This window comes from Muscardinus avellanarius, assembly GCF_963383645.1.
Source record: "Muscardinus avellanarius genome assembly, chromosome: 7".
Lineage (NCBI taxonomy): Eukaryota > Metazoa > Chordata > Mammalia > Rodentia > Gliridae > Muscardinus > Muscardinus avellanarius.
Genome location: NC_137793.1, coordinates 56,304,687 through 56,327,055, shown reverse-complemented (window position 1 = coordinate 56,327,055; position 22,369 = coordinate 56,304,687). Strand labels below are relative to the sequence as shown.

General features: G+C 37.5%; 1 protein-coding gene across 1 annotated transcript in view; it reads right to left on the bottom strand.

The window, feature by feature from the left end:
- The window catches only part of BICC1 (BicC family RNA binding protein 1), a gene marked incomplete at its 3' end in the record, with an annotated part of 354,822 nt that overhangs the window by 14,549 nt on the left and 317,904 nt on the right, over nucleotides 1-22,369 (bottom strand). The window contains exons 7-17 of the mRNA XM_080698910.1: nucleotides 21,835-22,029; nucleotides 21,356-21,607; nucleotides 19,052-19,183; nucleotides 16,085-16,271; nucleotides 14,002-14,163; nucleotides 13,178-13,374; nucleotides 12,903-13,035; nucleotides 12,213-12,369; nucleotides 9,169-9,334; nucleotides 5,717-5,756; nucleotides 5,152-5,306 (exon numbers count right to left, since the gene is read on the bottom strand). Coding sequence (XP_080555036.1) covers nucleotides 5,152-5,306; nucleotides 5,717-5,756; nucleotides 9,169-9,334; nucleotides 12,213-12,369; nucleotides 12,903-13,035; nucleotides 13,178-13,374; nucleotides 14,002-14,163; nucleotides 16,085-16,271; nucleotides 19,052-19,183; nucleotides 21,356-21,607; nucleotides 21,835-22,029 — 1,776 coding nt within the window. The remainder of the gene's footprint in view (nucleotides 1-5,151; nucleotides 5,307-5,716; nucleotides 5,757-9,168; nucleotides 9,335-12,212; nucleotides 12,370-12,902; nucleotides 13,036-13,177; nucleotides 13,375-14,001; nucleotides 14,164-16,084; nucleotides 16,272-19,051; nucleotides 19,184-21,355; nucleotides 21,608-21,834; nucleotides 22,030-22,369) is intronic.

Here is a 22,369-nt window from a genome sequence, read left to right as displayed (position 1 = left end):
TATGCAGCAAGAGAAGTAACCTGTTCAGAACATGGTAATTATCAGAAGCATTAATGGGTCCCTATATGCTACTTACATATTACAAAGTCTGTATCTAAACTCTTTTTAGAGTATACATTGCCACACAGCTGAGCTCTACACTGAGTTAATTCATATAGCTACATCAGAACTGTGACACATGGTGATTTCTGAAAAGATTAAGTAAAATATAACCTTGTTATATTTACTAGGTAATTAGCTACTAACTAGTCTAAAATATCCACATAAGGAAATTCACCTACATTCTTAGATCTGTAAGATTTAAAATGATCAGACACCCTCACTATTTAGCATTGGGGAAATTGAAAACTGTTTGATTTCCCATGCAAGTTTTTCTTTGCTTCAGAGAATATGTGACCATTACTTATTTTATCTCTTAGATGGGTCACACACACAAAAAAGGAAAATCCCAAGCCTCTTTGTTTCTTTGTTGATGGGACAGAGAGAGTTCACAGCAGCCTTTTGACTTCAGGTATCTCAATATAGTAACAAGTGGATAAAGTCATTTATTTTGTATTTTGGAAACAACAACAACAAATCTTTAAAGAGCCTACTTCTTACCTAAGGGAGCTGGAGCTCTTGGAGTAGACTAATTTCTCATAGCTGTCCCAAACTGAAAAAAAACTGCTCAAGTCTAGCTTCTTTGAATTTGTAACTGAAAATACCATATTTTTGCCTCAAGCAAACTTCCTGGACCAGGAAACCCTGGCAGTGAGTAAGCAGTGTTCACCTATCAGGATTTATTGGCTGAATATGTTGCTGATTATAGATTAGCATTCTACTTGTACATTTGATTCTCTTTTTCTTTGGGAAAAGTATATGGAAGAGGAGACACCTTATAATTTGTAGACACCTTATAATTTGAAAATATTAGTGCTATATGCATAGATGTTGTCTATCTCTTAATAAGATTTGTTCTATCTATTGTTCCCCAAGTCCTTCTCTGTCTTGTAACCCATGGAAACAAACCACACTTATTGCCCTGTTTTTAATCACTCTGAGCTGTGGAAAAATAAGGGGAAGGTAAGCACATGCGTGTAGCACCTTCTACAGAAAATTAGACAATGCTTTGTGAGGGCCCTCTCCTTTCATTTCAATAGACTTGGACATGTAAGGATAAGTTCAAGGCTCAGGGAAAATCTAGAATACCATTCCTAAAGACAGAAGGATCATACCTTTTGTTTAGTAGCATTTATAGGGGTGGTAGAGGAAAGCAGATTGCATGGCGAATGCCCATGCTGCCATCTAGCTGGTCATCACACCTGACTCCCCTTCCCACTGTCCAGCACAGGCTGCTAATCACCAGCCAGAATGTGAGGCAGGCCAGCCCAATGATGGCCAAAGCAAGAAAAGCCATGTGGAAGGGGTTCAGCCCTTATACATTTCTACCTTTAGAAGGTGGTCTACCTGATCATGGACTGGAGCAGAAAAGCCTCTCAGGTTCCTATGCCCACTTTGCTATCACCCCCTTTAGGGTTAAATCCCTTTATAGCAGCATTCCTGAAAAACACCCCTATCAAAATCACCTTAGGACCTGGAAATCAGACCAGAGACTGTGAAGCTAATAGAGGAGGGCATAGGATCAACACTCCAACATACAGTCACAATTAGTAACTTCCTCATTAAGATATCCAAAGTGCAGGATATTAAAGCAAGAATTTACAAGTGGATGGCATCAAACTAAAAAGTTTCTGCTCATCAAAGAAAACTATCAAGAACCTAAAGAGAAAGTTTACTGAATGGGAGAAGATCTTTACCAGCCACCACTCTGATAGAGAGCTAATATCCAGAATATAGAAAGGGCTCAAAAGACTCTACACTAGCAAAACAAATAACCCAATCAAGAAATGGGCAACTGAATTGAATAGACACTTCACAAAAGAAGAGATACAAATGGCCAATAGATACATGAAAAAATGTTCAATATCATTAGCCATCAGGGAGATGCAAATCAAAACTATGCTGAGATTCCATCTAACCCCAATCATAGTGGCAAGCATAAAGAAGTCAAATAACAAAAAATGCTGGCAAGGATGTGGGAAATAGGAACTCTTTTATACTGTTGTTGGGAATGCAAACTAATTTAGCCACTATGGAGATCAGTGTGGAGATTCCTTAGAAAACTGGGAATGGATTCACCATATGATCCAGCTATACCACTACTGGGTATCTTCCCAAAGGGGCTGAAATCAGAGAACTATAGTAACATATGCATAGTTATGTTCATAGTAGCACAATTCACAATAGCCAAAATATGGAACCAACCTAGGTCTCCATCAACAAATGAATGGATTGCATGATTATAAGAAATATATACAATAGAATTCTACTCAGCAATAAAGAATAAAATTATTCCATTCATAAGAAGATGGAAATACCTTGAGAATATTATGTTAAATGAGATTAGCCAAGCACAGAAAGAGAAGGGACATATGTTTTTTTCTAATACGTTCAAGCTAGGTATATTAGAGATCCCAGAGGGACTCCAGATAATAGAGGGTAATCCTCAGTGAAGCTAGGAAGGAAGGGTAGAGGAGGAAGGAAGGTGAGGTTCATTAATGGAAAAGCTACATGCGAATATGTGATGTGTGAGTGTGTGTGTGTGTGTGTGTGTGTGTGTGTGTGTGTGTAATATATATAATTGTTAACCTGGACACTTAGCCTCAGGAGAAAGGGAAATTGGGAAGGGGGGCACCAAGTACTGTGTGAAAATATGCCATTGTGAACATGACCCACATTATGATGTGAGACTATAGTGCACCACCACCACCAACAACAACCACAAAATTAAATTAAATAAAATCACTGTAGGTTCTTACTGAAAACAAGATACCTGGCTGGCTTACTCACTACCTGATGAGTGAGATACTGGAGGAAGAATTTGCATTTCTAGCAAGTTCTCTAAATGTTCTTAAGCACACAGAAGTATGACAACATGGCTCTAGATCAATTCCTGTCACCTTTAGCTATGTACCTTGCAGGGTGAATCACCAGGAGGGAGCAGTATAAAGACATTTTGTATAATGAACTCAGGCCATTTCTCACATTTACTGACCATGATGTTGAGGAAAACACTTATCATTTTGGGCTGCTTTTCTGTCCCTGGGAGCTTGTGGGAACTGAATAAACTTGTGGATGAAAATGTACCTTTATAACCAAAAAGAATAAATGAATATGATTTAAGATAATTATTACTGATATGTGATATATTAACATAATACTCTGAAGTATTCTTTTAGATACAAAATATACATGTAGCTGGACTGTACACAGTTAGTTCCACCAATGAGCATTCCTATACACAATCTCATCTTTTAGCTGGCCACTCACTTTCTTTGGGACAAGCTTTTCTAATGGGGTTAACAGCTGCCCACTAAGAGCGTACTGTGCACCATGCTAAGCAATGCATACCTTCTTTGATGTCCTCCTCAGCACAATCCAAATGATAATACAGGCTTGGCGGAACACAGTCACTTACCTTCTGGTAGCTGGTGGTTATCCACCCTCACAGCACTGCACTCGACAACTACATTACTGAAAGAGTCATCACTTTTTTTTTTTTTTTTTTTTTTGGTGGTACTGGGGTTTCTGGAAGCCCTACTACCTTCGGGCTGCACTCCCAGATCTATTTTATACTTTTTATTTGGAAACAGGGTCTCTTAAGCCAGCAAGGCTGGCTCCGAACCAGCGCGATCCTCCTGTCTCTGCCTCCCAAGCGTGGGGATTACAACCGTGCGCCACCATGCCTGGCTAGAGTCATCACTTTTAACTTGTCTTACTATTGGTTTTAGAGAGCAGAACCGAATAACATTTATAAAATTAAATGTTTCACTTCCAAAACTACAGACACCCAATCAACAACCTAGCAGTTCACTCTTCCCAAAACAAAGGTGAGTGAAAGGGCTGATGGACCATAGGAGATATCAGCTGAGAGTCTAAAGATCAGCACAGCAGCATTTTAAGATTTCTGTTGACAAATGGAGGTGTATATTTTCTCTCAGAGTTGTAATAGCAGAAAGAGGATATATCCTATAACTTCTAAATTTTTTATAATGGTTCCTATGTTTTTACTGCTGAAGGTCACTTCAGTCTTCAAGTACAACTGCCAGGGGGTTCTGGAACTTTGATAATGAAATTCATAAGAGACTATTCTTTTTAGTATTTCAACATTATTTTCTTTTTCACTTGCTTAAGTAGACAAACAAAGAAAAATGAGCATATTTTCAGGGTTTATTTTATCAATAGTTTAATTTGTTAAAAGAAAATGGGTGGAGAAAAGGAGGTCAATCTACCAGTGTTAGTTATTAGACTAATAATTATGAAAGCCATTCTAACTAGCATTTTTTCTAGCCTACAGTGCTCTGGTTGAATGCTGAGACTCAGATTAATCATTTTCATCCATGTTTGGTTTCTAGTTTCTCTGTACTGTGCCAGTATGCAGGCTGCTCTCTAGCCCCTCCTCCGCTCCCCAAGGCTTCAAGCCAGAATCTAAGACTCTGATGGAAAAGGCCTGTTTGGTGAGTCACATGGAGCCTGGCTGAGGAGCATGGAACTCTGGATCCTCCTCCATATGCTAAGAATGCCAGCTTCCCAGACTCACCCTGAGAAGTGTAGCCAACATCTGGGAAACATAAAAATGTTGGAGCTCTTATTTGAGATACTTCCTGCTGTGTTCTTGGCACATCTGAACACTGTGCATTTTAAACTCATATCTGAAAACTTGTTTTTGTTGAATATTTGCCTTTTCCCCCTATGGTGGCCTTGCTAATGATATCCTCAGACAAAAGGGCTCTTTATATATTTCTATGGAGTATTACAACTGCTCTTTGCTTAATCTTAGCACTGCTCTGTCATTTATGATAGCTCCCTCCCAACAAAAACACACTGGCCCAAATTCATATCCCTTTAACTTGAGAGCAGACAGACAGAAAGCCTACCATATAAGACTGCACTGATTTTATAACAACATATTTTAAGAATAGAAATAAGAACACTTTACTACTGATCATTTTTCCTTATGCTTATAAAGAATGGGGCAGTGAGGCCATTGTGACCCCTTTCTTCTGCTGAGAGAGCAGACAAGAAGAACGGGTGGGAAGCAACTCTACAAACCTCATAAGTGGTTGTCATTGTGGGTTTATAGGACACATGGTTGGCCCTCCGCAACTCCTTGATAGTTTCAGCCGGCATGGACTTAGAAAACCCCAGACCACTCCAGGTATTTGTAGGTGTTCTGACTTCTGTCACTACTGGTTTCTTTAGCATAGCTTTGGAAAATAGAATATAACACAAATTCTTGGCATGTTTAATGTATCTCTTAAGTAAAATACTGATGACAAGCATGATTTCTTTAATATATGTGAGGAAATTATAACAATGTTATTTCTTAACATAAAATGCCTGAAAATATTTTAATAACATTGAAACCAAACGTCTAAAAAAATTGTACCCATTTTATAAATGAAAAAAAGAATGCTTCACAATCTCTTAAATGATCAAGTGTTGATCTATTCGACAAAATACATTCAATCTCAACAGAACTTTAGCAACTTGAACTTGAACATTTTAGGTTTCTTTTTATGAGTGTCTAATTTCTCAATTCATCACAAATAGTTGAACATCATTATTGGGCAAAATGAAAAACAGTCAAGGAGTAAATCATTCGTATATCATATACCTTTGGTTGCTAATAGTTTCTTTTGTTCATAGTCGAACGCCTGAAAATGAAACAGAAAGAAACAGTTTTTATTGACAGTTTCTCTAAATGTCATGCCAATAAGCATGGTTAGCAAACGAAGGTTATTTATTTATTTATTTTTGGTGGTACTGGGGGTGGAACCCAGGGGCTTTCTACCTTTGGGCTATACTCCCAGACCTGTTTTATATTTTATTTGGAAACAGGGTCTCACTAAGTTGCTGAGAGCCTCACTAAGTAGCTGAGGCTGGCTTCGAACCTGTGCAATCCTCCTGCCTCAGCCTCCCAAGTGCGGGGATTACAAGTGTGCGTCACCACACCCGACCAAATGAAGGTTTTTGACTATTTCCCATGATTCTGCTTTGCACCACAATGTGACAAATCCAATGAAAATATGATAAATTTAAACATGCTATCAAAATTAACTGGGATAACAAACGACTATTTCTAACTTGAAGTCATGGTGGTATCGAGTTAGAGTTTTCCCTTAAAAAAAAAAATCCTATTCACTAAGAATATCTAGCATACCAGGGCCACTATATGCTAAAATGTAGTGAACAACCTAATAGTTAGGCTAGGTCTCAAAATAGTACATTACCAAAATGTGCCAGTTACCTATTTCTTCTTTCTTGTCTCAAAACCCCCTCTTCATTTAGATAAGCATGACCTGAGGTTGTGTGATGTCAGGACAACTTAAGGAGTTATTAGCCTAATCGGCATAATCTTTGCTTTCAAAGTGAGAGAAGTGGGAAATATCTAGCTTTTATCTACAATAAAATTAAAATGCAATAAAATTAAACTAAAACTTAAACTAAAATTAAACTAAAACTAAAATTAAAATAAAATAAAATTAAATAAAACTAAAACTCAATAAAACTAAACGTTTTTGGCATAGGACTAGGATAGTACCACACATTCACTCCATTAACATTGCATGTGTCACCAAGATGCAGTCAGGTATATGAAAAGACTAAGAGAGGTCTTTCTGAAGAAAGTAGTGCAGTTAGACCTACCTCTCAAATAGTAACCTAGTGTTTTCAATTCCCCAGCTTGGGAACTTAACTAAGACCTGATTTAAAGGTGTTTAAAGACCAACCGTCAGGGTCTTGCAAAATGGCCAGAGTACTCCCAGAAAGAGTGTCTAATAGCACAGCAGGTGCCCATGTAATTTATGGCCTGAAACAGGACTCTTCTGGGAGTGAAATGTGCTATGAAGAGTATTTAGGTTAGGATGATCAAGGTCAACAAAGAGTGTCCCAGACAAACCAGGAAGGAGATGTTGCAATTCTAAGAACATGGCAGAATATTAGGAGAGGCAGACTTTTAAATAACACTATGATGACATTCGTGAAATCATTCTAAAATGGTTTTGGAAGTTAAACATCACCTTTTAATTATTAATGTCCAAAGGCAAGGTATGGGGAAAACCTAAATTCACTTATTCAATAAATATTTATTGAGTGCCTAGTTGTTAAGAGAAGGTGCTGAGCTTTATGAAAGAATATAATAGTGAATATAAATAAACTACAGCCTTTATGATTTACAGTCTTAGGAGATTTGAATTAAACAGAAGTAACTATAAAATAAATGAGGTAAGTGTAAAGAGATGGCTAGAGATTTGGTATTCAAGAGCAATCTGGAGACAGATAAAGCCAAAGAAATCAGGGACATCTTTAAATTTTCTCCTATCAATGCTCAGTGACTATAATTATTGATTTTCTAGTGATTTTAGAAGTGAGCTACTCACTAATTGCATAAGTACATGTGCTCTATTTATGTTGAAATAATAACATCAAGAACATTTTCATCTGTTCTAAAAGAAAGGAATGTGATATTGCTTCACCAAAGGTATAAATTTAATAGAAAAGAACAAAGGAATCACAGGATGAACAAAAACTGCAAAAGGATTATAAAGGGAACCTGATTTTTCTAAAATGGGCAAATTTTAATTTATATTAACCAAAAACAAATCCACCAGAGAAAATGTAATATATTTCTTTTTTTGCATTGGCACATTATGAAGGTCCTGTTATTTATTTATTTTTTATGGTACTGGGGATAAAACCCAGGGGCATTCTACCTCTGAGCTATACCCCCAGCCCTAGTTTTTATTATTTATTTTGAAACAGGGTCTCACTAAGTTGCAGAGAGCCTCACTAAGTAGCTGAGGCTGTCCATGAAAAGCAATCCTCCAGTCTCAGCTTCCTGAATGCTGGGATTACAAGCATGTGCCACTACGCCTGGAATGGTCCTGGTTTCTAAAAATATTCACCTAAAAACTCATGGAAATGTTCAAATACACAGGATTAAAAAATAGACAAGGAGAACTGAACTATAGCTCATCCTGGAATTATAGTAGCAGAACTTAGCTCCATGAATTATTTCTGTGACATACAGAGCTACAGCAGGTTCTTTTTTTTTTAATCCCTTACAGTTTCATAAAAGTTTTTTTTTTTCATCTTTTTTGGAGGTGGGAGGGATGAGGGAGACAAATTCTTTATTACAAGGTAGACAAGTCTAACTAGTAATTCTGGTATTGAAAATTAAAATGTTTATAGGAATTTTCAAAAACAAAAAGCATGAAATTCTTCTCTCTCAAACTGTAATACAGATGGAAATTATATTTCTGAATTTCAGTAAGGAATACATTGAGTAATTAATCTAACAACTTTGAAAATGGATACAGAGAGTTCTTCTGAGTTGTTTAAAATAATCAAAAATCTGTGAGCCAACACAATCTTCAATAATATTTATACCATCTATTTTTTTTTGTGTGTGTGTGTGGTACTGGGGGTGGAATCCAGGGGCTTTTCTACCTCTGGGCTACACTCCCAGACCTATTTTATACTTTATTTGGAAACCGGGTCTCACTAAGTTGCTGAGAGCCACACTAAGTAGCTGATGCTGGCTTCAAACCTGTGCGATCCTCCTGTCTCAGCCTCCCAAGCACTGGGATTACAAGCGTGCACCACCACACCCAGTTTATACCATCTATTTTCAAAGAACTAAAACTTTCATATTAGTTATTTTCCTAACCATCTCAAAATGGCACCAACTTTATCATCTCCATTTCACTGACAGAAGAATATTAGATCTATTTATCTAAAACTTTGTCATGAGGCAGTGATACTTAGAAACAGTCTCTCATATTTATCTAAATTTTTCAAATAACAGATGAATAATGTTATTTGCATAAGATCCAGTGACACAGATAATTTGGCATAATTTTTATATTTGAAATAATTATTCTTACTTAACCTGAATCCTGCATTTCTTTTTTAATGTTTACAGAGAACCCAACTACTATACATATATTTCAATTTACTTTGATCAATGCACAGGAGGAAAACACTAATTTCTGCACTACTGTAGAATACCCAATGAATTCTTTACGTCCTCATCCAAGCACCCTTTTTTTTCTTTTCCCCCATTACCTGCATATTGACATAGGATGGCCTTGGGGCAAGGCGGGCCCTTTCAGAGTTGTGCTGGGCAGCTGCCGCTCTCTCTGCTGCCCGCTCACTCCCTGGAGCCTTCTTGTCAGCTAAAGGGCTTTCTGCAGCACTGAGTTCAGTGTCTGAGAGCAATCTGTCAGTGCTGCTGTGAAACAGAGTTTGCAATTTAATACTCCATTATATTCACGAATGCATTTCATGCTTCCTATGGGCCATATCTACCAAGCATGTTTACCATCATCACGTACTGCACTTATGACCTCACTTAACCCTCACGAGTGAAGTAGGCACCTTGTTCATGGTCATGCCCCCAAGGTAAATGAAGACTTTGACTCTAGGACTAGAGTTTGAACCTCTTTCACAATATATCACACATTCTGTATATTATATATGGTATATAACATATGGTAGGGAGAGAAGAGATGTAAGACAAGATTTGTAATTTTTTTTTTTTGGTACTGGATATTGAATCCAAGCCAGAGTCACATCTCTGAGCTACATCTCTAATCCTATTTTATTTTTTTATTTTGAAACAGGGTGTCACTAAGTTGTTGAAGGTCTTGCTAAGTTGCTGAGGCTATCCTTGAACCTGTGATCCTCCTGTCTCAGCCTCCCAAGTACTGGGATTAAAGGCCTATAACACCCTGCATAAGATTTTTAATTTTTATATATCAGAGAAATATCAATGATTCATGTATACAAAGTCTAAATAGAAGCTGAATAAATCTGAAGGCATACTGATGATACATATGATATTGGTAAGAAGTAAAGATAGGAGATACATAAATATTCTCTAGAGCCTGTTTAGGGGGATGGGCAGAGCATGGAAGTGCTTCTTCTAATAGGCAGTACACCTGAAATATAGCACACTAGACATGCAAGCTACATGCACCTCTGTTTCAAATCCAACTACACCATTAGGTTTAAATAAAACAAGGATACAGTAGCACTTGAAAAACTTGTTTGTGCATTTCTTCATGGTCTTATTTATTCAACTATTCAGTTGTGTTAGAGGAGTTTAAAGGAATTCAGAAAGGGTGAATGGAATACAGAAGGAGGAACAATGGTTGTCTGACAAAAGTTGACAGAGGCTCACTGAAGACACCTGATCTGGGGATTGAGGGCATCACCAGTTCACTGTGCCAAGGCCAGGAGAACAACATCTTGGAAAGAAGAATGTAAGGATGGAAAGAAAGCATTAACTCCAGACTGTCCGTGTGTTAAGCCAGAATGTGACAAAATCAGACTCATATATGTTTTTAAGATTATGGCCAGGTGTGGTGGCGCATGTCTGTAATCCCAGTACTTGGGAGGCTGAGACAACACAACAGCAGTTTGGAGGATAGCCTCAACGATGTAGAGAAACTCTCAGTAACCTAGCAAAACCTTTTTTTCAGAAACAAAAAACAAATAATAAGGGCTGGGGTGTAGCTTGGAGGTAGAATGCCCCTGGGTTCAATCCTCTGTAACACACACACGCACTCACATGCGCGCGCGCGCACACACACACACACACACACACACACACACACACACACTTACTAGAGCAAAAATAGGAGAGATCAAGCTGCTAAGAAACTAGTGGTGAGGAAGCTCTTCTGGAAGTTGCAGCTCAGTCCACCAGGGAGATGAGAAGGTTCAGAACATAATCATGACAGGAAATGTGTATGCCACAAATGTGCCAATAGCTAGAAGAAAGCAAAATTGCTTCTCTAACCTATGCCTATGAATGTTAATTTGGGCCATTAATGCCATATAAAGAAAAACACAGATAAAGCAGAACTGGATAAAATGAGGTCAGAGTTTATAGAGCAACATGGTTTTTAGTAAAAAAGGAAAGAAGAATATATTGCTAATATTTGCATAAAGATACTCTAAAGATATATGAGGAACTAAGGAGACATTAGAGGAAAGCTGTTGGATGGAGAGGGGTGGAGGAGAACCTCTCACTCTAGAGAAGAAGAAAGCAAACAGTGCAATGGGAAGAAGAGATGCAGCAGGAATGACACCCCCAGAAAGCGTGCTGTGGCCAGGGGTGCTATATCTAGTACAGCCCACACATCTGTTTCCAATATGATCTGTCAAAATTGCCATTAAGCACTTGTGGAAAAGTTTGCAATTAACTACCTTGAAAAAAGAGTGCTGCAGTTTAAGAAAAAAAAATTCAAAACTCCACTCCTACTCCCCCTCCATCTGTCTCTCTCTTTCCCCCTCCCTCTTTATTTCTCTTTCCCTCCCTCTCTCTCCCTCTTTCTCGCCCTCTCTCTGTTCAACTGAAAATTGAACCCAAAGGCATTCTACCTCCCTGCTATGGGCCTATTTTTTTATTTTTCTTTTATTTTGAAATGGGGTCTCACTAAGTTGCAGATGGCCTTACTAAGTTTCTGAGGCAAGCCACAAACCTGCAAACCTTCTGTCTCAGCCTCCCAAGTACTGGGTTAATAAGCAAGTCCCACCAAACCTGGATGTGGGGAGATTTCTTTCTTTTTCTTTTTTCTTTTTTTGGTGGTACTGGGGTTCCTGGAAGCCCTTCTATCTCCAGGCTACACTCCCAGACCTATTTTATATTTTTTTATTTGGAAACAGGGTCTCTTAAGCCAGCGTGGCTGGCTTCGAACCTGCACGGTCCTCCTGTCTCTGCCTCCAATGTGCAGGGATTACAAGCATGCGCCACCACGCCCGGCTGTGGGGAGATTTCTAATAGCAAATATCTGGGAGTAAAAATTGTCCCAACTGAATACTGAAAAGCAGAAAGAATATTAGTTTCAGAGCAATATAGATGGTTTAGAGACACAGATTTATAAACCAAATCAACTAAAAATGATGTTATAAAAATATAGGCAAGCATGAAAATTATTAGCTATTATTCCTTAAAAAGGTTCTTCAAAGATGATTATAAAGAGAAAAGAAAAAGATCTACCCTGACTTGAGCTAAAGAGAACTAAGCATTGAGTTTAAAACAAATTAAACCTGCTATCCACTTTCTTTCACAGAATCAAGGGTTTCAAGATTAAAATACATACTGTAAGTATGAGTTTTTTGTGCCTTGCAATAATTCTACTGTCTGCCTCTTGGCACAGGGCACCTTGGCAGGACCCATCATCTGTTTTAAGTCACTGGTGTTTCCAGAGTGGGAAGGACTTCGAGGCATGCCTACTTCCACAAAAGCATCATTACAACCTGTGGGAGGAGAAAAAGAGAAAGTGAAAAATGAAATATCACCTTACAGCTGTCAATATCTGAAAAGGAAAAGAATCAGACCCTTCTATAGAGACATGGTGTTAACAGCACTCACTTGCAAAAAGAACTCTTCGACAGATTCAGGGTGTCATACAAACCAGATTTGAAGACTACATTTTCAAGATTGTTAGGAGCAAAAAAAGCTACAAAAAGACACTCTACTTGGATGGAGAAGATATACAGCTACATTAAAAAAAAAAAAAAACCTTTAGTAAGTTGATGCTTTCCTGTGACACAAGTATAATCACTTTAACTTAGGTAAGCAGAAAGTGGTATTTCTGTGGAAAGTGCTTTCCAGTTAATCTTTCATCATGCTTGTTGGATTTTCATTCAAGATACTGCTTCCCCACATGGCTGAGACAGGATGAGTCAGTTGGTTAGTAATGTCAACTCAGAATGACTGCATGGACTCTTTACAACCTGCTCTACACAAAGAGGCAAAGTACGTTCAGGAGGAGACTTATAGTCCTGACCTTCTGCAGGGCTTGATTTGGAAGAAGACTGTTCAGGCCCGGCTGTCTGGAGGGACGGGTCCCCATGATTTCTACTCAGCACCTTCTCTCCAAGTGATGAAGTGGATAATGCACCATATTTTATATTTGGAGACTGAAATAATAGGAAATAACACACAGATACAGCCATAATTTTACAATTTACAATTAATTTCAGGTGAAGATTGAAACATGTCAAAAATGGCTCATTTCTTATAAACAGCAAAGACCACCACATCTTAGCAAAAGGGCATTACCTGTGCATGCCCATTTAAAGCAGCGGAGATCTTTTTGCCTTCTATCTGCATGCTATTAAGATGGACATCAACAGGAGTCAAGCCAGGAGGAGGTGATGGAGCTGTGTGCCCATAGGTAGGCACTCCAGATAATAAAATATTGGTTAATGTGGCTTGGGCAGTAGATGGGATCATAAGGTGTGGTATAGCAGGAAAACCTATGGTAACATTTCATGAAGAAAGATATCAGAAAGGAAAAGAGAAATCACACACAACTACTATTATTTTCAGGAAAAAAAATGTCATTTTTGCAACAACAACAAAAAAAACCCCATCATTTTTGTTCCTGCAAATGCAAAAGATAATTCAAATTTGTTATCTCTCTATAAATAGGATTAGTGTTACTATAAAACACAGAAGATTGTTAAAAATGAAACAATGCTTCATAAAGTATTTACTCCAAGGCCCTCACTGCAGATGAGGAAACTAGTCAGGTTCAGCCTGTTTATATGGCTATATAGTAAGTTGGTCCAGAGAGAGCCTGTTTTCTAATCACCAAGTGTACTGCTTTCAGATGCTGTTACTACCGCTTTCTTTACTAATGCTTCTATCAAGTTCCTTTGCCTAATCTGCTTATCATACCTGAAGATGACACTTTTTTGAATGAGTCACTTCTTTGTCATGATTAATTTTAACTAATTTACACATCAAAGAATTCCTGTTTAGTTGGAGTATGCTTTGAACCATAATTTTTCCTTAGGGAAATAAAATCATTGGTAAATTCTATTTAAAAACTGATAACACCTAAGACCATATGCCTTTGACTATACTTTAATAATACTGACCTGTGGCATTTGAAGTATTAGCAAGTGGTGGTGCCCACAATGTGGGGCTGGGGGTGCCAGAACTTGGACTCTGCAAAGGACTGACTGAGCTATTAAGAGCATTCAAGAGTGAGTTTGGGGTTGTTGATGTGTTTAGTGATAAGGTGGTGGGCCCCAAAAGACCTGAAATAAAAGAACGGCAAGTTAATACACATGAATTCAATATTTTAAACTACAGATGATGCCAGTATTGTCATCTGGAATACACAACAACATAATCTTGTATTTTTAAGTATAAAATATGCTGTGACAGATTTTTCTTTCAAATATTCACATGAAATATTTCTTCATACAACTCTAACACAGGAACCAGAATACCCACAAAGAGATGCTGTCAGAAAAGAGAAGACAGATGTGCCCAAAGTAGGACAGTGGTCAGGGTCATGGAGCATGGCCAGGTGTCATGCATTTGTGTCAGCTAGCCATCTGCTTCCTTTTCAAAGCATTCACATTTAGCAATGATTGGGGAGCATTTTCATGTGATAGAACAGATTCATTTGGTCCCTTTATAGGCCAGCTGAGTTACCTGAACAATTTTCATATGTATGTGAGAACAGAGGTAGGACTTTTTTCAGCTACATCCCAATGATAAAGCTTCCATCAGAAAAAAATTTGTTATTCTATTTTAAGGATATGATGACTACTTAGCTAAACTAATAAAATTTCTCTTTGGGTATATATTCAAAGATGTGCATTTGTTTACAAATGTGCATTTTTTCCCAGTAAGACATAGAAAGCATTAAGTATTACAGGATGGGGTAGCCATGAAAGCAAGCTTAGGGTTCAGAAACTGCATCTCTGCTTGCTTCCTTTCTCCCTAGTGCCAGATAAACTTGGCTTCTGCTAAGCTGCCTGATGGGCATTTACTGGCTCACAGGCATCACTTTATTATGACTCTGTTCAGGTCTCTGTGGCAGGAATAAGTTTGGTGGATTATGAACCAAGAAAAAAAATCTTTTATATTTTAATAATATTCAAGCACAGCACCTTAGAATCTTAATCATATTAAAATCATATTGCTTTTCTGGTATTGGGATTTAACCCAGAAGCATTCTACCACTGAGCTATACATCCAGCCAATTTTTAATTTTTTTTTAAACAGAGTCTCACTAAGTTGCTGAAGCTGGCTGCAAACCTGCAATCCTCTGACTCAGCCTCCCAAGTACTGGGATTACAGGTGTGAGCCATCATACCTGGCTTCATATTATATTTTTTAAAAAGCAAAAACAGACATTAGGAAATATATTTTAAAGATTATTGAGAATTTTTTTTTGTTTTTGGTGAATGCTGAAGAGGATTAATGGCTAGGATTACTACATTAACTTTTTACACAAGAGCAACTGAAAAATGTGCAGAAAAATGATAGCCCCAGCATGACCTTAACGGAGCAACTGACTTCAGCTATAGGATCGAAATCCATAGTGAGGCCATAAATACCACTGTGGCCAAGATGCCTCTTGGCCTCACCCTGCTTTCTTAACTAAAGCACCAAGAGGATAATGTTCAAACATTTTTCTATTCCTTGCTTTATATATAAATAGAGGTCCATTTGCTTTCTCAGTGGGTGCAGGCTAGGCTAAACTGTGTCTGGCTTGGCAGATCTGCCTTCTGGGGGTGGGGTTCTGATTGCTTCTCCCCCCCACACTTCCATATATAGATTTGCAATAACTTTTTAAAAAGCAAACTTGATAAGCCTTATCTCTATAGACTGATGGCAATATTGAAAATACAAGAGTCAACCTGCTCACTTCAATCTCAAAGGCATTCTTATTTTAGAAGAACAAACACAGCCACTGGAAATAAAACAGACCTTGATTATTTATGCCAACAAAAGAAGAATCTGGGTAACCAAAATCCACTGAGCCTAACAAAAACCAACCCAAATACATTCATTCAAGTTTTATTGTTTTTCACCTGATCTTAGGGCCTAAGAAAGAAAAAAAAAATTAAAAAAGCATTTAAATGACCCAAATGGAAGAAGGAAAGGGAAGCAGCACAGCATTTCCCAAGTGACTGAGAAGCACTGTAATAATAAATTATATACCTAGTCCAGTGAGTCCGAGGCCTGCTGAAGCTAAGATATCCAGGCTGGGACAAGCCAGGCCGGCAGGGCAGGATGCTGGGGATGGGCTGGTTGCTATGGTAACCCCACTGCTTTCAAGTCCGAGGAGACATTTCCTTGCTTCATACATATTTAAGGCATTTCGCTCAACACTTTTCACAATCACAGACTATGAAAACACATAATGGGGGAAAAAAAGTGACATGCATGTAGTCTACAATGAATGAAGAGGGAGGGAGGTGGGTGGAAAGTGAATATGTTAAGAGGAATTCCACTCAGGATATATCAATGCTGCTTTAAAATCAATTGCAAATTCTAACCACTTATTTCTTAGGTTCACTCCTCTGCTAAACCTGTGAAACATTATTTACCATTTACTGCAGGTGTGCTGTGGCCTAGGTCCTGAGATGGAAGCTGCACAAATGTCCCATTTTACACCAAGACCTTCTGGAGTGGAGTCATTATTCAAATGCAGCAAGTTAAGAGACTTAGTCAAGAGTTAAAGCTCAGCTGTGGAGTTCTAGAACAGCAGCAAGAAACCTATAACTCCATAGCCTCCGGTATTTACAATACGATTTCCCCCTGTATCTCACCTTTACAAACCAATTCAGACCTGTCACCATATACAGACTGCCTAACAACACTTAAGTTTCACATTTATGGCTCAATAGTTAACGAATAAACCTTGTGGTGCCGCTATTCCACAGAGAACATATCTATAGCAAAACTATGGTTTAAAAAATCTAATAAATCTTCCTTCCCTCTCAATGGACTCATCTATAAAACTGGAAATGTGAAAAAAAGGGAAAAAATCCAAATGAGAATAAGAAAATCTGTGGCTAAAGAGTAAAGTCATAGGACCAAGCCAGCTGGCCTAACTAAATGGCCCTGGGATGCTGCACGGTTTTAAAGTTCTCAGGCACAATCTATTTTTCCCCAATAACTGCCCATTTCTTACTGAACTGCTGGAATTATTCTTGTGCCTGAGTGTCTATATATGCATAAGTCCTCCAATTCTCTTCTGTCTTATCTTTTGATTCTGTATCTCTAGTGACTCAGATAGGTCAAGCATGAAGCTTTATGATACATAAAACTAATGTCCTATTCTCTAACTTAAAACTATATCAAGCTGACTTAGAATCAGGGATTTTGAAGGTATGATCATTGGACAATAAATAGTATTTACACATACCCCAAATTATAGATAATATGTTACACACAATCCACTATATATGTACGATAAGTTTACATTTTAGAAATAAAAAAGAGAAGGCTTGACTGATGTTTTATCTATGATAAGAAGTTGGGGGACTCAGTTCAGGAATTTTTTTTTCTTATAAACCTTCCATAAACTTAACACAGTTCTATTTTATAAATCCTTTCATCTTGAAGAAATGTTTAAACATAAAAGAACCAAGGTTGCTATAGCATTTATATACTGAGTATCCTAAGACTTATTTTTGTTTCTGACTTCTGTTGAAAAAAATAAGTATTCATTCTGTTTCCTAATTCCATTTTCCCTCCGAGCCCAAAGGCAATTCATCACGAATCTGTGCATCCTTCCAGACAATGCTTTGTACTTCAAAAGACTTACATGCATACAGTCTACCACTTAGAATTGCTGCCATGTGATCTGATTTTTTTACTCAGCACATTTTTGCTATTTGACTCCTTGTGCAAAAGTGTCTTCAGCTTGAGTAACTAGAAGCAGAACGGCTGCAAGTGTGGAATCTGTATTCTCAGTGTGATGAGATGGTCCCAATTGCTCTTAAAAGTTGCTGTGCCAATTTTCAAATGTCACGATGTTAATGTAGAAACATTCCTCTTCCCTCACATTTTCACTAGTGCTTAGTATCAGATATTATCCCATTAAAATTTTACTGTAAGTGTAATTACTAAAATTTGCAACATTGTACAGGAGAGGTTCCAACACTATAGCAGAACATTTTAATTACTTATAGTCTTCATTAAAAAGAATGGGTAAGCCGGGCGTGGTGGTGCACGCTGGTAATCCCCGCGCTTGGGAGGCGGAGACAGGAGGATCTCACAGGTTTGAAGCCAGCCGTGCTGGCTTAAGAGACCCTGTTTCCAAATATAAAAAAGTATAAAATAGGTCTGGGAGTGTAGCATGGAGGTAGAAGGGCTTCCAGGAACCCCAGTACCACACACACACACAAAAAAAAAAAAAAAAAAAAAGAAAAGAAAAAAAAAGAAAAAAGAATGGTCAAACTGGGCATGGTGGTGCACACTTGTAATCCCAGCATTTGGGAGGCAGAGACTGGAGTTAGCGTACAACCTCAGCTACTTACTGAGGTCCTTGGCAACTTAGTGAGACCCTGTTTCAAAATAAAGAATAAAAAAATAGGGCAGGTGTTGTGGCTTGGAGGTTGAATGCCACTGGGTTCCATCCCCAGACCCGAAAAAAAAAAAAAAAAGAATAAAAATTAGGGCTGGGGGAGGGGGTAGCTCAGAGGCACAATGCCCCAGGTTCGAACACCCCTGTACAGGAAAAAAAAAAAAGGATGGGTAACTATTCTTTAAATCACTGGGGGCAAACACAGTGGCTCGCATTTAGTAAGTGCTTTGAATACTTTTTGAATTGTACTGGATATGTACACACACATACACATACATGCAATGTGTAAGTAACCTAACCAACTCTTTGGTAACTAAGTAAAACTTAAAGTTACCAAGATTGGGAATTTAAAAGAAATGCTTTCCTTTCACATGTATTTATAAGAAAAAATGGATACTAGAAATGGACTCTAAAACCCAACAAATATATGAAGAAAACGATGATCAATGATAAATACTGTTACAAATTTATATTGCTATAATTATACAATAACATATATATTACAGTATTAGTTATGTGTAAGTGCAAATACACACTTGTATGTTAAATAAAACAGTATAAAATGTGATTCTTTGAGTCCAGACTGAACCAACCTTGCTTGGCTGTTTTGGCTTTGGTTTGATGCTGATGAATACATCAAGCTGTTCCATCAACTGAGCTATGAGTTGTGGATCTACTTCAATTTCTTCCTTCATATCAAACATCAGCACAAGAGGAAGACAACCCTAGAAAATGTCACAATTGAATTTATAGGAGTGAGTTGTTTTAAAACCTGGTAACTGAACATGCCTGCAAATCATGCATTGTTTTACAGATATAAAGAGCAAACTGAAGTATTAAAGCTAAATTAGGTACATTCACATAGCTTAAAGGATTGAATTGGTGTGGGAACAATTTTGATAAGGAAGAAACTATCTTTAGGATAACAAAATTGTGTATCACAAGTTTCTGGTCTTGGCCTGAATTTTTTACCCACTCTTTGCCTTGGAAAATTCCTTCCTTCTCTGACTTTGGTTTTGTTAGAGTAGAAATGAGACTCAACCACACCAGGGACATTGACCTTGTGCCTCTGCTCAAAAACTTACAGTGATAGATTTTTATTGCATCCTGAATGAAAGCTAAACATGTATCAGCATTTAAAGAGCTCCACTTTTCAGGCCTGGCCTTCTTTCTTGTCCTTAATCTACTGGGTATAGGAACCATGTAACATGCTTTCTGACCCATAGGATACTCACTTGCTGGATTTTATATGCATATATAGGAAGAATCTAGTGTTAAACATACTAAGACCAAAATAAAATTCTGCCATTTCAACTGTGGATAAAAGTGATCTTTTTTAGGACAGTTCTATGTAAAAAGGTGATAACAATATAGGTGAAGTCTTTTAATTTATCCCCCTCCTCCTTTCAATATTATTCAATATCATGTCTCACAGGAGAGCTGTATTTTGGGCAGGTGTGATCAAAGTATTAACACCAATTCATAACTACATAGAATGCTTGAAAAAGTTCAATGAACTCAAAGATAACACATAAAAGCTTAAAAATATGAAGAGCAATTATAATTCTTAGATATGAATTAGATACCTGATTAGTATATTAAAATAACCTGATAAAATGAACATTGTCAAAATAGAAAGCATTTGCAAAAAATAAATTTCTTAAAATCATATTATAATCCTAAATGAGTGGAATCAACAATATAAATTTGGATTTCCCAAAAATTCCTCTAAAAGAAATACTGCAAATTAATAATAGCAAAGGTTACACCTGATACTTATTAATTCAAATATCAGTAAAAGTTAAAACACTGGACAAGAAAATATAGCATTGTTTTTAATAAGAATATTTGTAAGCCCAGGATTATGTCCATTGATTTTATTACAATATATCAATTTATACACTGAGGGTGTTTTGTTTTTGTGGTACTGGACATTAAACCAGGGGTGCTCTACCACTGACCTATGCCTTCAGCCCTTTTTTATTTTATTTAGAGACAGGGTCTTGGCTAAGTTGCCTAGCCTGGCCTGGATCTTGAAATTCTTCTGTCTCAGTCTCCCAAGGTTGGGATTACAGGCATGTGCCACTGTGCCTGATTTACACTGGAGTTTTAAAAAATATGGGAAGGAGAAAAATATTATGAATTCTAAATTAGAAGTGGTATCAAATCATAACATATAACTTTCATAAGTATGTTTTTAATAAATAACAAATTCATGGCTCAAACAGTATTTAATTATATCAGAAATTTATGAGATATGCAAATGTTTCAGGTCACCAAAAGTTACATCTTTCAGTATGAACTTTAAATAGTATTTTTTTTGTGTGTGTGTTGTTTTGGTGGTACTGGGGTTCCTGGAAGCCCTTCTACCTCCGGGCTACACTCCCAGACCTATTTTTACATTTTTATTTGGAAACAGGGTCTCCTAAGCCAGCGCGTGCGGCTGGCTTCGAACTGTCTCTGCCTCCCAAGCGCGGGGATTACAAGCGTGCGCCACCACTTCCGGCTTTAAATAGTATTTTTACTATTCTGTTTAAATGGAAGAATTTTGTCAAGTGCAAACTGCATACTAGTACTATATGTCAGGTGAAAATAATCACCTTTCATCCATGCTACAAAATATGCTCAGTTATTTCATTATATCCTCTTCTGTGTTAAGTCTAAGAAAAAAATACTATGAGAAAATGACTTACCTCTGTAATGAGATCAATCCTCTTGAGGCACTATGAACCTTATTCTTCCAATTTGTTCCACTTTTACCCTGGAGAAACTTAGTGACTAAGCTTCCCAAGTGTTTTCTTAAATATCACAGTACATTGAGTGCAATAACACGCATTGTATCCAAACAGGTTAAGCAAAAAAAAAAAAAAAATTAAGACACATTTCAGTAATCTTACCATGAGATATTGCCTTGCAAGACAGACAGCCTCAACGGTGCCCTGGAGGTAGACAGTGGATTTCTTTTGTGGATTACTAGGATCAGGAAAGTGGATCTGAGCACCTGTTCTCTGCATGATATGTTTGATGTTGCTCCCATTTCGACCCATCATAAAGAGATGATGTTGCGCTGCAATGTCCAGTTGTGTGCTCACAGGGATAGCTGATGCTAAGCTCCCAGCAAGATGTTCTAACAGCATGGCAGTTCCTTCCTAGCAGGAGAGGACAGGAGGAAAACAGTCCTATAAAACATGACTGTCCATGTATAGGAAAAGATTCCATTGCACTTCTAAGAGCCATGGAAAAATACAGCACATTCTACAAAGCCAAATGTAACACAAAGGAAAAATTTGGAAAGCATATTAGTCTAATATCCCTTAAAAATAAAAGATGCATTATCTGTATGATTAGAATATGGAGAATGATCTAAGTCATTTACCTTCACAGCACTAGTGTTATTTTGAGACCCTCGTACTATGACAGTAGCACCATACATTCGGGAACGCTGTTTAAATGATATTGAAATGTTGTACGTTTGTGATATGTGCTGAATAGAAGGGGAATTAGGATCGGGAACTGGTTGAAGAATCCCAGCAATTGGTAGCTCAAACATCAGCACCAAAGGAAGCAGCTCCTAGAACAGTATTATAAGAACCCAAAGCAGAGAGTTAAAGCATCATACATTTAAAGGTGTATGTATACAGTTCATTTGCTCTTTCCTGAAGATGTTTTTAAAACATAAGTTGCTCTTATGGTAGCAAAAGCTTAGTAGACTAAGGAGGCTTTTGTAAAATTTGAGAGCTGTGATTCACCCTACCTATAGCATTTTTCCACAAGCCCATGTTTGACTATGTAAAAACCACCAGAGAAATTGAGTCAGGTGAATTTAGAACATCTTTAAGAAACATATTCAAAAGAAAAGAGTTATAAATAACAAAAAACCTTATTTCTAAAATGCTGATAATAAAATGTGT